The following is a 14,452-nucleotide window of genomic DNA, read 5'->3' as shown; positions in this document are numbered from 1 at the left end:
GGTCAACAATGGGTCAACACTGGGTAGATGATGTTATAGCACACTCTACTGGTTTTTGAACACTTTGTAATTCAATATGTTTAATTGTTTAATTTTACCTTTTATGGGAACCGTATCCTGAAACAAGCCTATCAGGTGTCTCTAAAGTTATCTATAGCCTATTAAGCAATTGCTCTCAATGATTAGTGACATGAGTCCCTTGAGATGCCCACTGCTTGCAATGAAATAAAGCCTGCAAACTTTCACTCCTGGGTACCAAGATTACTTGAGTTGCCTTCTTTCTACCTTGCAACAGCTGGGCGACTTTAGAATTCCATTCATTTAAATCAATCTGAACATGAAACAATGATTAAGCAAATAGCCACATTCCCCCCCTCCCCACCTTTGAGAAACCAGTGATTCTAACTCTGTTCAGTGTTAATTTGTGCTAGCCTTCCCATTCCCTCTGGCATTTGTCTGCCTTGCAAAATGCTCTTCTCAGCCGTGCTTTTAAGTCAACCATCCTGAAGTTCCCCAAATGAAATGAGCTGAAACCAAATGCTTTTTCTGTTGGAAAAAGGATTAAATTAACAACACAGTGTGGGAAAAAAAATTACATCCCCATTTGTCAGTTCTTCCACCTCGGAAAATTTACACGAGTGGCAAATAATGTAATTTCATATGATGGTGTTCTCTACACTACTTCCAACCGTCCCAACTATTTGCTGGAATTTAAAAAAATTATTGCTTGGAAAATAATATTTCCTTCCATTTGAGAAGTTCATTTGAAGGCACTGATTGGATACTGATCACCTATCAGCTAAGTCAAAATGCGATTCCACTCTGATCTTTGATGAGCTGCAAACAGAAAAAGCATTATCCTTTAGTTTTACAAAAAGTCACTAGATGGAAAAGGAAAAATACCAAGGCACTATGGTTTGCATCACCTGGCGTGAGAGGCCAGAGCGCCACCCCCATGATAGACCTTCTCCCATACAGTGGGCAGGGCAATGCTCCAGGCGGTGGTGTGATGATGCACCATTGCTCTGCTCCACTGTTTTTTTTTGGCTATTTGATAGAACAGAAATATTTCAACTTGGTTTGTTTCATTGCATTCTGCATAAAACTACACATCGAATTATATATAACATGTTACTATTATTCCAAAGTACTAAGATTTAAAAATTTTTGGCCAGTAGTGGTGTCACTCCCCTGTGCACGTCTCCCGGTGTGGCCAGGAAAGCCTTAGTATGTTTGTAAAAAGTCTGTTGTTAGCCATGTGCCAGGGTGATTGCTAGAACCTACCATCATCAGCAAGCAGACTGCAAATCAGCACCTGCTTCCAGTCTTAGTTGTATGTGCTACTGATTTCTCCTCACAATCAAAAACACCATACAAATGCAAAGCATTATCAAATCATCACGAGACATTGGCAGAGAGCAGTTCTATGCATGTACCATAAGACTTGCTCTGTCACAATCCAGAAGGTTTGCCACTGGAACAAAAAAATTCTGCAGTCCAAAGTGGTTAGTAGGATGCTCAGGTTTGGTTCATGAAGAAATGACCACGGCAGGCCTGCTTTTAGGATCCTGCCTGCAAAAGGCATTCCCCTCTGCCTCTACCTGACACCGGAATTCTGAGCATATTCAGGACACCAATTTTTGTGTGGGTGGCTGTTGCTGACAGAGGCACTGATACACTCTGCTGCACTGCAACAACTGGTGAGTGAAAACAGGATGTCAGTTTAAGTAGCTTTTTGTGTCTTCAATCACTTTTTATTGGCATTTTGTTTTAGGATTGAAGGACTAGGCTGTGTTAGGCTCGGTCATGTACTTGCTGTATTGCTACACAGCACACACCAGCAAAAGCCAAGAGCAGGAGGATAATCTGTGCAGTTTCCGGGTAGCTTTCTATGCCAGGGGTTCAACTGGAGACCCAGCAGACTCTGTTCCCAATTGGTACTGTACAAAGGCAGGCGCTCTCTGGTCACATACTCTTGGACACCCATATTCTTTGCAACATGCTGGTCTGAGGAAATGTTAACATATTTCAGGTTTTTTAACTTAAAGAAATGATAGTGGGATTGAAAACTAGACAGAGATGACTTTTCTCCATCTAATGTAATAATAGAACTCGTTCATCCAATGACATTGAACATTTGTAGAGTCAGAACAGACAGTGACCTTGACTTGGAGGAAGAAATCACAGAGGCATCCAAAGGAGAAAGTGTAGTAAAAGGCAACTTCAATTACCCTCATATAGACTGGATGCATTCATGTTCAGACCACGACAAAGAAAGAAATCATCTAATTACATTCAGTGACTATGGAACTGACAAGGGGCTGCGACCCTAGACTTAAGTGGTGCTCAGGGCCTAAACACCAATGCAGATTGTGAAGTGCTCCAAAGGACCTCTCTAGACTGGTTGAATGGGACAAATGGCAAATGCGGTTCACTGTCAATAAGTGTAAATAGGGGCAAATAACCCTAACTTCATGTATGCACTGATGGAGTCGGAGCTGTTGGTGATGAACCAGAAAGGAGATCTTGGGGTGGTGGTGACAATGAAAGTGTTGACCCAGTGTGTGGCAACTGTTAAGAGGGCTAATTCCATGCTATGGGTCATTAGGAAAGGGATAGTAAATAAGTGTTAATATTATAATGCCGCTATAAATCTATGGGGTAGCCACATTTGGAGAACAGTATACAGTTGTAGTTGCCACACCTACAGAAGGATACTGTAGCATTGGAAAAATGTGCAAAAGAGGGAAATCAATCAGGGAGCTGGAACACTGTAGAGGAAAAGTTGGGGCTTTTTAGTATAGCAAAAAGGCACTGAAAGGGGGACAGGCTTGAGTCATAAAACTATGCATGGTGTAGAGAGAGTGAGAATGATTATCCCTGTCTTCACAATATGGGAACCAGGAGTCAATCAATGAAACCAATTGGCAGGCAGCACATAATTAGCCTGTGGAAAGATGTGATGACAGCTTCTAGAGTGGATGGCTTCAAAAGGAGATTGGACTAATTCATGGAGGGCTGGCCTGGCAACAGTTATTAGTCATGATGGCTATGTCCTACCATTGGGTTCATTGTGAGAAATAGGATGCTGATATAGATGGCCTTTATGCCTGGGGTTTCTCAAGCTAGCCCAAGACCTCCTGATGCCTAAGGCAGCATGCCAATGCTGCCTCCCACCCAATAATATGCCATCCTCTGCTCCTCCCACCCACCAGCATTCTAGCTCATCACTACTCTCCCCTAGACATTTCCTCTTTCTCTCTGTCCCCTCTTCCTGTTCTAATCCAGGAAGTGGAAGAAACAGCACTGGACAGAGATGGGTGCCCCCCGCCAAACTCCTGCCTGAGGTGGCCTCATGGATGTGCCAGCCCTTTGGTTCCTTTACACATCTGGCCAGGGGTAGTCCAACCACGAGGCTGGTTGAGTTCACTGCATCAGGTGGTGGGCTATAGATTTCCCCCTCCCAAACCACCACAGCAGTTGGAACTGGGCTAGGCAGACCCAATCCTCACTGCAGCACCAACCAAGGCAGGAGGGTGGAGGAACAAGGGTTGCTGTGAGGTACTGCCCTCTGCTCTCTGCGGGCACAAGGGGCCTCTCTCAAATACCACCACAGCCCACAGGAGAGCACCACCACCTCCACTGGCTTGCCCATTAACTGCTGGGAGGGCTACTGAGGGGAGCTGGCAGTGCCTGCCTGCCTGCCTGCTTGCTCTGAGGGCAGCGTAGCAGTTGCGAGGGGAGTGGGATCAGGCTGTCCAGAGGGCACAGACGGGTGAGGGCCACGTGGGCACGAGTGAGCAGCCGCCTCAGGAGCAGGACCCTATTCCAACCACAGCCCAAGCAGAAGGGGGCTGCTGGGGCCTGCTCCCCTCGGCAGCCACCCAGTTGGAGCACTCCCCAGTTGGAGCAGAAAAGAGCCTTCTGCTGCTTCTTCCAAAGTGGCAGGTGCCAGCGGTGGTGGGAGGCAGGTGCCAGTGGTGGTGGAGGACCTGCAAAGTGGCAGGTGCCAGCGGTGGTGGGAGGCAGGTGCCAGTGGTGGTGGAGGAGTTGGAAGAAAACCACGATGGTGTGGCAGGTGCAGTGGCATCGCTAGAGGAGGTGCATAGCAGGGTCAGCCTCACCGCTCACCATGTACGGCTCCGTTCTGCTCCCACCGCCTGGAGTGGCTCGGGAGGGGAGGGGAGGGGAGGGGCCCCTTGCATGCTGCAGAGAGGCTCCCTGCAAGAACTAGTGCTTTGCACCCCCTCCCAGCTACGCCTCTGGACACGTGCACAGCGGTGGCGCGTGCAGTGGCAGGGAGTGGGTATCCAACTGGGGTGGGTGGGACGCAAATGGCCTTGGCCAGGCCATGCTCTCAGCCACCTGAATCAGAAACCTGGGCTAGATCTGCACCTGACCCAGCTGGGCTCCCCTCACGCTCCTTCCACTGAACCTGGGCTGGGGCTCAGCAGCTCCAGCACGGAAGCGCAGCACGCCCTGCAGTGACCGCTTCCCTCCAGCAGGGGCCGCTGTTCTCACTTTCACTTTCGCTCTGGGCTTCGGCGGGGAAGGGGGGAGCGCAGGCGACACCTTGGCCCCTCCCCCAAGCGGCCCCGCCTGAACTCTCCGGGCTGAAGCTCCGCCCACCAACCCAGCCTCTGGGTGGGAACTAACGTTGCCCGGAACCTTAGGAGGCGCGTTGCGGGGGGAAGGGTTTTTCAGCAGGACCTGTCCCTTCCTATTTGGGTCCGGGCTTGGTGGAGCGCTTGCAGGGGGAGTCATGCTGGGCTGGCTCGGGTCGCGGCTGGTCTCTGGAGGGCTCTGTGGCTCCAGTCACGTGGTCAAGCAGGCAGGCACTAGGTCCAGGTAAGCGGGCGGGTGCGCGCGTAGCTCCTTCAGCATGTCCAGGTCTCCCTGCCAGCTTCTCTGGTCGTGGCATGGAGGGCAGGGACTGCTCCTCTCTCCCCACGCCCCGCTGGGGCTCTTGTACTCTGACCAGCTGGAGACCTTCAGCAGGTGCTGCTTGCCCCACTGCTGTAAGGGGGGAGCTCCTCTGCTGAAAGAGGAGCCTGCCTGCCAAAGACACAGGAGCTGTTTCAGGGAGGGGGAGCTGGAAGGTGGCAACCCCAGTGGGGGTGAGGAGGAGAAGAGGCCTCTGGGTCAGGCCAAGATCCATCTAGTTTGCACCAAAAGATGCAAAAGAGAGCGACTAAGATGATTACGGGGCTGGGGCACCTTCCTTATGAGGAAAGGCTACGGCGTTTGGGCCTCTTCAGCCTAGAAAAGAGACGCCTGAGGGGGGACATGATTGAGACATACAAAATTATGCAGGGGATGGACAGAGTGGATAGGGAGATGCTTTTTACACTCTCACATAATACCAGAACCAGGGGACATCCACTAAAATTGAGTGTTGGGCGGGTTAGGACAGACAAAAGAAAATATTTCTTTACTCAGCGTGTGGTCAGTCTGTGGAACTCCTTGCCACAGGATGTGGTGCTGGCATCTAGCCTAGATGCCTTTAAAAAGGGATTGGACAAGTTTCTGGAGGAAAAATCCATTATGGGGTACAAGCCATGATGTGTATGCGCAACCTTCTGATTTTAGAAATGGGTTATGTCAGAATGCCAGATGCAGGGGAGGGCACCAGGATGAGGTCTCTTGTTATCTGGTGTACTCCCTGGGGCATTTGGTGGGCCGCTGTGAGATACAGGAAGCTGCACTAGATGGGCCTATGGCCTGATCCAGTGGGGCTGTTCTTATGTTCTTATGTTAGTCCAGCCTCCTACCCCTCACAGTGGCCCAGCAGGTGCCTCAGGGGGCACACCAGGCAACCAGGGACCTGCTTCCCAGTGCCCTCCCTTGCATCTGGCATTCTGAGGCAGCCCACTTCTAAAACCAGGAAGTCGCACATACCTACTGTGGTTTGTAAACTGCGATGGTTAATTTCCCTCCAGAAATCTGTCCAATCCCCTTTTCAAGGCATCTAGGCCAGATGCTGTCACCACATCCTGTGGCAAGGAGTTCCACAGGATTGACAGAGACTATTATTGCAAGGATGGGTTCTTAGTGTGTCTCTTCCTCCCCCTTCCCCCCATCCTCCTCATGCTATTTAATCTTCTCCAGCCTTCACACTTTTTTATTTTGGGTTTCTGGTGTGTGTGTGTTCATGTAAAACAAAATGTGATTTTAAAGAGGCTATAAACACCAAACCATTCCCTTGAACCTAACATGAATGTATATGTGCCTTTTGTGACAATAAACATATCCTTTAAAACTCAGGCTTTTCACTCTTTTGCTTTCTAAAAACATGAAGCTGCTCTAAGACCTGTGTGTTCAAACTTTTTGTTTGATGTTTTGCTTCAGTAATGGGAGTTTAATCCTGAGAAAAAAAGTTTCAGGTGTGGCCAGCCATACTACATTACAGTCTGGGATTATTTCCTTTTCTCCATGTGAGTGAAAACGCCTAGTAGTCCAGGGAGTAGGGTAGTTCACGTAGGATGCCATATTTGTTGCAGCATGAACTTCTGCTTTTACCACAGCTAAAGCACTGGGTTGGCTCCGTTGCGCGCGCGCGCACGCACACACACACACACACACAAATCCAGTAATTTCCTTGCACATGTTTTCCTGGTTGACCTATCTTTGTGCTGCTGCTTCCCCTGTTTATCAAGCTGTTAAATACTCATAATCATCACCACTTTTCTCTCCTGACTTACAGCCCAATCCTAACCAACTTTCCAGCACTGATGCAGCAGTGCCAGTGGGGTGTGCACTGAGATTGGTGGTGGTGGGGCAGTCATTAAGGGAATATTTGTTCTCTTACCTTGAGGCTGCGTTGTGACTGCATCAGTAATGGAAAGTTGAATAGGATTGGTTAGGAAAGTTGGTTAGGATTGAGCTGTTACTACGCTCTCACTTCACACATCACTTCATTTCCAGACTGTTTTAACTAGTTTTCTGCAGTTAGAGCCCTCCAACTTCATTTTTTCTTTTTTTGCACAATCATATTTCATGTTCTTTGGGAAGTTCTGACACAGAGTTCTAATAAGGCATGAAAAATTCTATATTGCGTTGCATCCCATACCACAGTCCATGTTGGTTTGAGACATGCTATAGTATGGTGTGCCCTTGGCTCTGCTCTGTGACAAGACCTCTCAAAATGTGTAGTAATTCTGAAGCTGTCATCTCAACACTTGTCTTGTTTTCAAAGCTGTTCAAAGCTTTTGATGGAGTGATGACCTGATGATCAATATTTAACCTTGCTAATTAGTGAAGTACTTAGTTATGTTTTATAAAATACTTATACTTACCTCTCCCCTTATAATAATGTATAGAATGGTAATACAGTAGAAACAAACAAATAGCAATCAGCACAGGATAAAAAGCCAAAGGCAGTACAACTGCATTAACAATAAAACATTTAAAAACCTACAAAGCAATAGTGCATACCTAAAGGCATGAGCAGAATAAAAAACCATAAAATTATCAAATCCCTGCTTTTACCTCCTGAACCTTTGGTTATGTGTTGGACCCCTTTGGTTAAAGGGGTTCTAAGCATGGCACTTTGACAGTTCTTTGTTAGTGAAAGAAACAAGGGGCATTTTAAAGGTAGTGACCAGTGTAGCAGAACTGAATATTAGGAAATGGTGGAAGTGCTACTGTGTTGTCTTATTTTCCAAACCTTCTCTATTTTCTTGATACAGGGGCTTATGGTGTGTCATAACCAGGCATATTAATAACAATGCCACGTGGTGGGATGAGCACCTTTCAGAAGAGAATATCAAATTCCTTAAGAAGTTAACATCAGAAGAATACAAAGCTCAAACAGCCAGTAAATTGTGTCCACTGAAAGATGAGCCCTGGCCACTGCACCCATGGGAGCCAGGTTTGTATAGTATATGCCAGTTGTTTATAAAGCCAAAATGGCTATTTGCAACAGTTGTATAAACATCACTTACAGCACAGTACTAATCTGGGCGAGTGCATTTATGATGACTTAACAAATAAGGAGTGCAGGTGGAAAGGCCTGCACCATCCCTCTGGCGTTGAATCCAGGAGAATAACCTCTGGGGCAGGTACATTCTGTGCCAGATGGTACAGAGGTGGGAGGAGGATGAAACAGAGTCAAAGGGGTGTTTTAGAATGGGGAAGGTGAGGAGGGAGCGGTTCAGGCCCAGGAGGGGCTGGGGACAACAGAGGAGACCCATCCTGGGCCTGAAAGCCCTACACAGTGCTGCTCGGACCTGTGCCAGTGATTTAGCCCCATTGGGCAGGCTGGGGGTCACGGGGTAAGGGAACAAATGTTCTTTTACCGCAAGGAGACCTCCAAGCTGTCTAGTTGTGGCGCTGGATGCCTTGTGGGCTGTGCGACCCTGCTGCACCAGTGCTGAATAGGATTGGGCTGCCCATTGCATTTTCTGGAGAATCCAGCATACTCTGATGTCATCTTGCAGAATTCCTTATTTGAAGTGGGAGAGTTTTGTTATCCCCTGTAGGGATCCTCGCATACTTGCTATGCCTGCAAGTAATTGGTTCATTGCTCTTGTTTTTAAAATGTTACCTGCCCTGATCCCTTGGGATGTTATAGTTCATACACTTGAAAACATAAGGGTATGTCAACTATGTAATGTTACTTGAACATCTACTGTCACTTTCTTTCACATTAACTTATAGGTTCCAAAAGAGTTGGTGTTGTTGCAGTAAAATTAGGAATGATGCCGTTGTGGACCAAGACTGGTAAAAAAGTTGCTGTTACAATGCTTCAGGTAAGATGAATAATATAGTAAATCAGTAGTTCCCAAACTGTGGGTCTCAACCCACCACTGAGTGTGTAAACTGGGCCATTCACCCTTAAGGGGAGTGACCCAGTAATAGGGTCCCTGATGGTGCTGCAGTGATCATGGCGCGATCAGTATTTGTGTATATCTGGGGAGCTGCTGAAGCGTCCATGAGAATCCTGGAGGCTCACAGCCCCCTCTGCACAGTGGGGCACAAATGAAGCTCTGCACAAATGAAGCTCACTTGTGCAAACCAACGTTGGGGCTTCAGCAATGCCCCGATTACACTCAAATATTGCTGGGACCGCACAGTGCCTTAATTACTGCAGCATGGTTGGGGCTTCCCCCTTGCTCCTGCCCCACCCCTCAGGGACTTACAAGGTTCCCTACTCCCTGGTAGGAGTTTGGGAACCTCTGTAGTAAATAATATAAAACTGGAATGTTTTGATGAAGATGAACAGTTAGGTAGGTCCTATTACGTGCTTTTCTACTTTTTAAGGTCTTTGAACACCCAGTATTTTTCTTTCTTTACAAATCTTAAGATAAGCCTGAAGAGTTGTATGATTCCCTCAAGGCAAATGAGAATTCCTTTGGTGCTGTAGTATTGAGTCTGTTACAGCTTGAATCAGACTCCTTATATTCTTTCCAAATCAGTACCAAAATCTAATACTCTAGGGTTGTATATTAGGGACCAGTGCAGCACTATACAGAAGTGCACGGAAGGTTTCATCTCACAAAAATTACTGCTTCTCAACATGTACTTGTTTTAGGGCCCAATCCTATGGAGTGTGCGCTGGCTCACCACCAGCACACACTGTTGCAAACATGCCATAAGACATGTTTGCAGGCACTAGCGCCAGCGCTAGCCCAGCGCTGTTGGGCGCTGGACTAGCACTAGAGCTCCACCGCTTGGTGGTCATATGGACCGCTGAGCCGCGGAAGTGGGGGCATGGGGAAGAGGCGTTCTGGGGCAGGGGGGAGGCGGAGGGAGGGTGGGGAGAAGGCAGGGAGGAGGCATTCCAGGGGGAGGGAGCAGGGCGGGAGAGAGGCAGGACTGGTGAAACTTCCCTCCACCAAATCCAGAGTCTCTGTGTCAGGCTAGCTGCCCACACGGAGGCTATGCCCACCTTTGGGTTTCATTCTATGCCCATCTTTGGGTTCCCGTAGAATTGAGTAGCCCCATTGTGGGTCTACTCCCTTTACCCAGGAGAAGGGGCCAAAAGTTCCCTTCTCCCGAGGAGGAGGCAACTGCTGCCTGGAGTGCACTGGATGCAGCGGCAACCATTTTCGGCAGCCCTGCACACCAGGCTGTTCAGGATTGGGCTGTTAGTCATTTGCAACACACGAGCAACCTGAAAGTGTCAGTAGGAGAAAAGCAAAAATCTTCCATTTTATGAAAGCTTCCCTCCCTACTCACCTGAAAGCAATTTATACTTGCTATTACAAAGCCAGTTTATTAGTGCTTTGCATTACCTGGTAGAACCTTAGAAGGAACAAACAGCCTGAGGGCAGGGTATATAAGACTGAAATCTTAAATCCTCTTACCTGGGAGTAAGTCCCATTGAACTCATTGGAACTTACTTTTGAGAGACGTGCCTAGGATTGGGCTGTAAAGGACTACCTCCATAGGAGCTTGCAAACCACTGTCAATCTTCCAAGGCTCTTCTCTGGATGCCCTCATCTTCTGAAATTAGGTGTGTGGCCATTGGATATTCTATGTGGGGTGTCCGACTTGTGGAACTCTCCCCAGATGTCTGTGCCTGGCCCTGTCTTTGTTAATCTTCAGGCACCAAGCAGAGTCCAACCTCTCTTATCATGCTTTTACGGGTGCTTTTAATCAACTGTTAGCTGCTGTGTTTTATTTTTTTAAACACTTAGTTCTGTTATGTGTTTTTTGTGGGTTTTTTAGAATTCATGTATGCACATTGATGGTACAATAACAGTAATAAAAGATATTTATATTTTTATTAGGGGCCTTGAGGCCATCTTGAGCAAAAGGTAGAGTGCAAGTAAAGAAAAGCCAGCGTTAGTTTCACAGCAGATTACAACCATGTTCAGAAAATTCTCCAAACCTTCACTGAGCAAGATCTTGAGCAATTTTGGTTTGATGGGGGGAGCTGACTGAAACCATTGTTTGCTGTTTTAGATGTAATGTCAAACTGGTTTGATCAAACTAGCCAATAATGTACTAAGCTGTGGGAGGAGGAAGGAGAGAAAGCTCAAGACTGTACCTCATTCTGAATGTTCTTAGGGAGTCATGTGTATTCAGTCCATAACTAGCATGCATTGGTGCTATTCCACCTAAAGAACCAACAATAACAGATAAAACCTTTTGAATATTATTGATATTCCATGATTTCATTGCAGTAAGACTTTTGGCTATAACTCTCGGAAGAAATAATTTTAAAATACTTAAAGGTTTATATAGGTTTATACAATATAAGTTTATTTGCATTATGTATTCATAGGCATCATCATAGTTTACTGTTTGTCTTGCATATATAAGTGTTTACCATCTTAAATACTCTCTTTGAAGGTTCAAGACTGCCATGTTTTGAGGCACATTCCAAAGGAAGAGTATGATGGAAAAAATCCAGCTCTACTCATTGGAGGAAAAAATACATCGCCATTTCGTGTAAGACTACTATATTTGGGGGGGGGGGGATTTCTGGCTAGAACATTAATTTTTGCTAAATTTTTCAATGGAGTGCAATGACAGAGCTTTAAGGGGAGTGCCTTTCAATATATTTAAAGCCTTCCCAGTGTCGTCACTAGAGTTGGTGTCACCCAGTATGGGGCAGGGGGAGAACAGTGATGGGGGTGGGAGGAATGGGGGCAGAGAAGGGGCAAAATGGGGTAGGGGTGGTGGCAGCCAGAAATGTGTCTACAGCCTAGGTTTACTGAGCTTACTGATGTGGAGCCCTGGTCTATCTGCTAGGTGAACCTGGCCTCCTGGTCAGAGTTGCCCTTTTTGTTAGCCAATGACAGAAGAGGCTCCAGAGCCCAGATCTGCAGGGCTTCCTGTTGCGTAGCCCAGGTCTACACGCCAAGGTTTTCGGTCAGCTTGGCCAGAAAATTTCTGGTTCCCCTCATTTGCTGTGTACCCACACATGGGGTCTCTAGGTGTAGTCCTCACCCCCTACTAACACCACTGAGCCTACCTTTTCTTTTTATTGCCTCAAGTGTACCTCTGGTTTACCATCATGTCCCAAAGCCATGATCCTCTCTCCCTTCTGTGTTGCCATTATGTGTCTGGATTCTCTGGAAACATTCTTGAAATGATAATTTTTCTTGTATTTTTTTCCTTTCGCTTTTTTAAAAAAAGATTTGTTCTTCTATTGTTACATGTATGAGGCTGTGCTTTCTGTACTGACTTGTACAATACGTGGCATTTATAGCATGCAAGAGGGGAGGAGTTCCAGGGTGGGGGGAGGGCAGGCAGTGGGTGTTCCTGGGGATGGGCAGGTGAAGAGCGAGAGGAGGGACCAGGACCCAGCAGTTATGCTGGATCCTAGTCCCTTTCCATGGGCAGCATGGAGCGGCTCCAGGCTGCTCCACAATGCTTGGATCTGCACCACCTCCTGCCTTGCCTTGCCTTGCCTTGGGCTGTGCTACAGTTGTCTCAACCGTCTGCTGGATACAGCACGGACTCACTGGCCTCTCTAATGCTTCTTCTTTGCTCCTTCTAGAAACAGTCATTTGGTAGTGATACCCCTGCCCCTTTTCAATAAAGATTCTTCAGAGTTATGAACAAACTGTTTTTTCAGTGTTTAAATTAGCTCAGTGAAGTTTTTTTTAACTTGACTATATAGTAGAGTCCACTTTTATTCATTTATCAAGGGATGAGAGAATCTATACATAATGTATTTCCTGGCAAGGAGCTGAAATGCACTTCTTGGCCCTGCAATTGTGGCTCGAACTGCAGCCACGCAGTTCCCAGCAGGTCCCAGCAGACCTACTTCCTTGTTCAGGAAGGGAAGTGGCCAATTCCAGTCAATTGCTGATGCCTTGGCAAAGGAAGAGGAATTACCATCAATTAAGTAACAGTTGTGCTGTTGCTCAGACAACAGAGATGCCTGCTGGATCTCCACAAGAACCTGATTTTTTCAGAAAGGGGAAGGAACTCTTCCTTCATGTGCTAGGTGCAAGTGTTTGTTTAGGTGTTGACAGGGGGAGCAGCCGTGAGGAAGACCCCTGACAGACATTTTTGTCCCAGTGAAGACTGACTGATAAGGAAAAGCAGGAATTAGTGAGAATTGACCCCCTCTCCCATCTAAGGTACTGGTGTCAAGAAACACAGACACAGGTTTTTAGAGTTCCTCCTTATCTTTTCCTTTAGAGTTCTCCTTAACCCTCTGCTGTACTGCTGCTTGTAAATTTTACTCCTCCAACTCTACTACCTTCAGCCACCCATAGATCTGCTCCCTGAATCAGCTCCACCCCTTCCCCCTTTCTGCCCCTTAAGTCCAGAATTCCCTTCCTGATCACCTGAAGGATAACCCCTCTCATTTCCTTAAAAACCTATTTGTTTATGAAGCTTTTGACTTCCCCAATCCCCTGTACCGGCCATCCTCAGCCAGTGCGAACTCACCTCTGCCAGTACTGCAAGCCTCCCCAGTTCCCATGGTGGTGCAAAATTGCTTTGCAGGAGTGTTTCTCAAACTATGGGTCGGACCCACTAGGTGGGTTGTGAGCCAATTTCAGGTGGGTCCCCATTCATTTCAATATTTTATTTTTAAGCTATTAGAATTGATGCTACCATGATATGTGACTGCATTTGGGGAAATGTTACAGACCTGTACTTTTAACAGGCTACTATGTATATTCTTTTAACAATGATAGTAAATGGGACTTACTCCTGGGTAAGCGTGGGTAGAATTGCAGCCTAGGATTGCAAACTTTTCCTGCTTGATGTTGTCACTTCTGGTCATGACATCACTTCCAGTGGGTCCTAACAGATGCTCACTCTAAAAAGTGGGTCCCAGTGCTAAATGTGTGAGAACCACTGCTTTACAGCACATTTGCGACACCCAGAAACCAGCTCAGGGGTCTTGCACCAGCTTAACCACATTTGTATTACACTCTTAGTCACTTGTCACTAAGTGACAACCAGCTTCTCCCAGTCTCCTACTTCATTGTGATCGAGCATCCCAATGCAACATGCTCTACTACAATGGTTCTAAAACTTTTTAGTATCAAGACCCACTTTTTAGAATGACAATCTTTTGGGAACCAGAAATAATGTCATGAACCTGGAAGTGCTGTCATGGCTGGAGATGACATCATCAAGCAGGAAAATTTTTAACACCCCTCCATACGACAAAATCAAATCAATTAATTACATAAATCAAAAGTTAACAGTAAGTTTAAAAACCCTCCCAAGCAGTGGCTGATCTGATTTAAAAGAAATTCCACAAACATCCCAAAGGCTGCAATCCTAGTCATACTGACCCGGGTGTAAGGCCCATTGACTGTCATTGTTAAAAGCATGTACATAGTAGCCTGTTAAAAGTACGGATCTGTAACATTTCCCCAAATGCAATCACATACCCTGGTAGTATCAAGTCTAATATATTAAGAATAAAATACACATTGAAATGGATGGGACCCACCTGAAATGGTTCACGACCCACCTAGTCGGTCCAAACCCAGTTTGAGAAACCCTCAAGTACAGTGTACTAGATGCAAAA

The 14,452-nt window shown here is 46.6% G+C and overlaps 1 protein-coding gene across 1 annotated transcript in view; it reads left to right on the top strand.

The window, feature by feature from the left end:
* The first annotated feature begins 4,688 nt into the window (after positions 1 to 4,688).
* The window catches only part of MRPL3 (mitochondrial ribosomal protein L3), a 35,259-nt gene continuing 25,495 nt past the window's right edge, over positions 4,689 to 14,452 (top strand). The window contains exons 1-4 of the mRNA XM_066628664.1: positions 4,689 to 4,848; positions 7,689 to 7,870; positions 8,659 to 8,750; positions 11,299 to 11,397. Of these exons, the coding sequence (XP_066484761.1) occupies positions 4,763 to 4,848; positions 7,689 to 7,870; positions 8,659 to 8,750; positions 11,299 to 11,397 (459 nt within the window). The 5' untranslated portion in view covers positions 4,689 to 4,762. The remainder of the gene's footprint in view (positions 4,849 to 7,688; positions 7,871 to 8,658; positions 8,751 to 11,298; positions 11,398 to 14,452) is intronic.

The sequence above is a fragment of the Tiliqua scincoides genome, chromosome 5 (genome assembly GCF_035046505.1).
Source record: "Tiliqua scincoides isolate rTilSci1 chromosome 5, rTilSci1.hap2, whole genome shotgun sequence".
NCBI classification, from domain to species: Eukaryota; Metazoa; Chordata; class Lepidosauria; order Squamata; family Scincidae; genus Tiliqua; species Tiliqua scincoides.
Note: the sequence above shows the minus strand (reverse complement) of the source record. Positions and strands in the feature narration are given on the sequence as shown.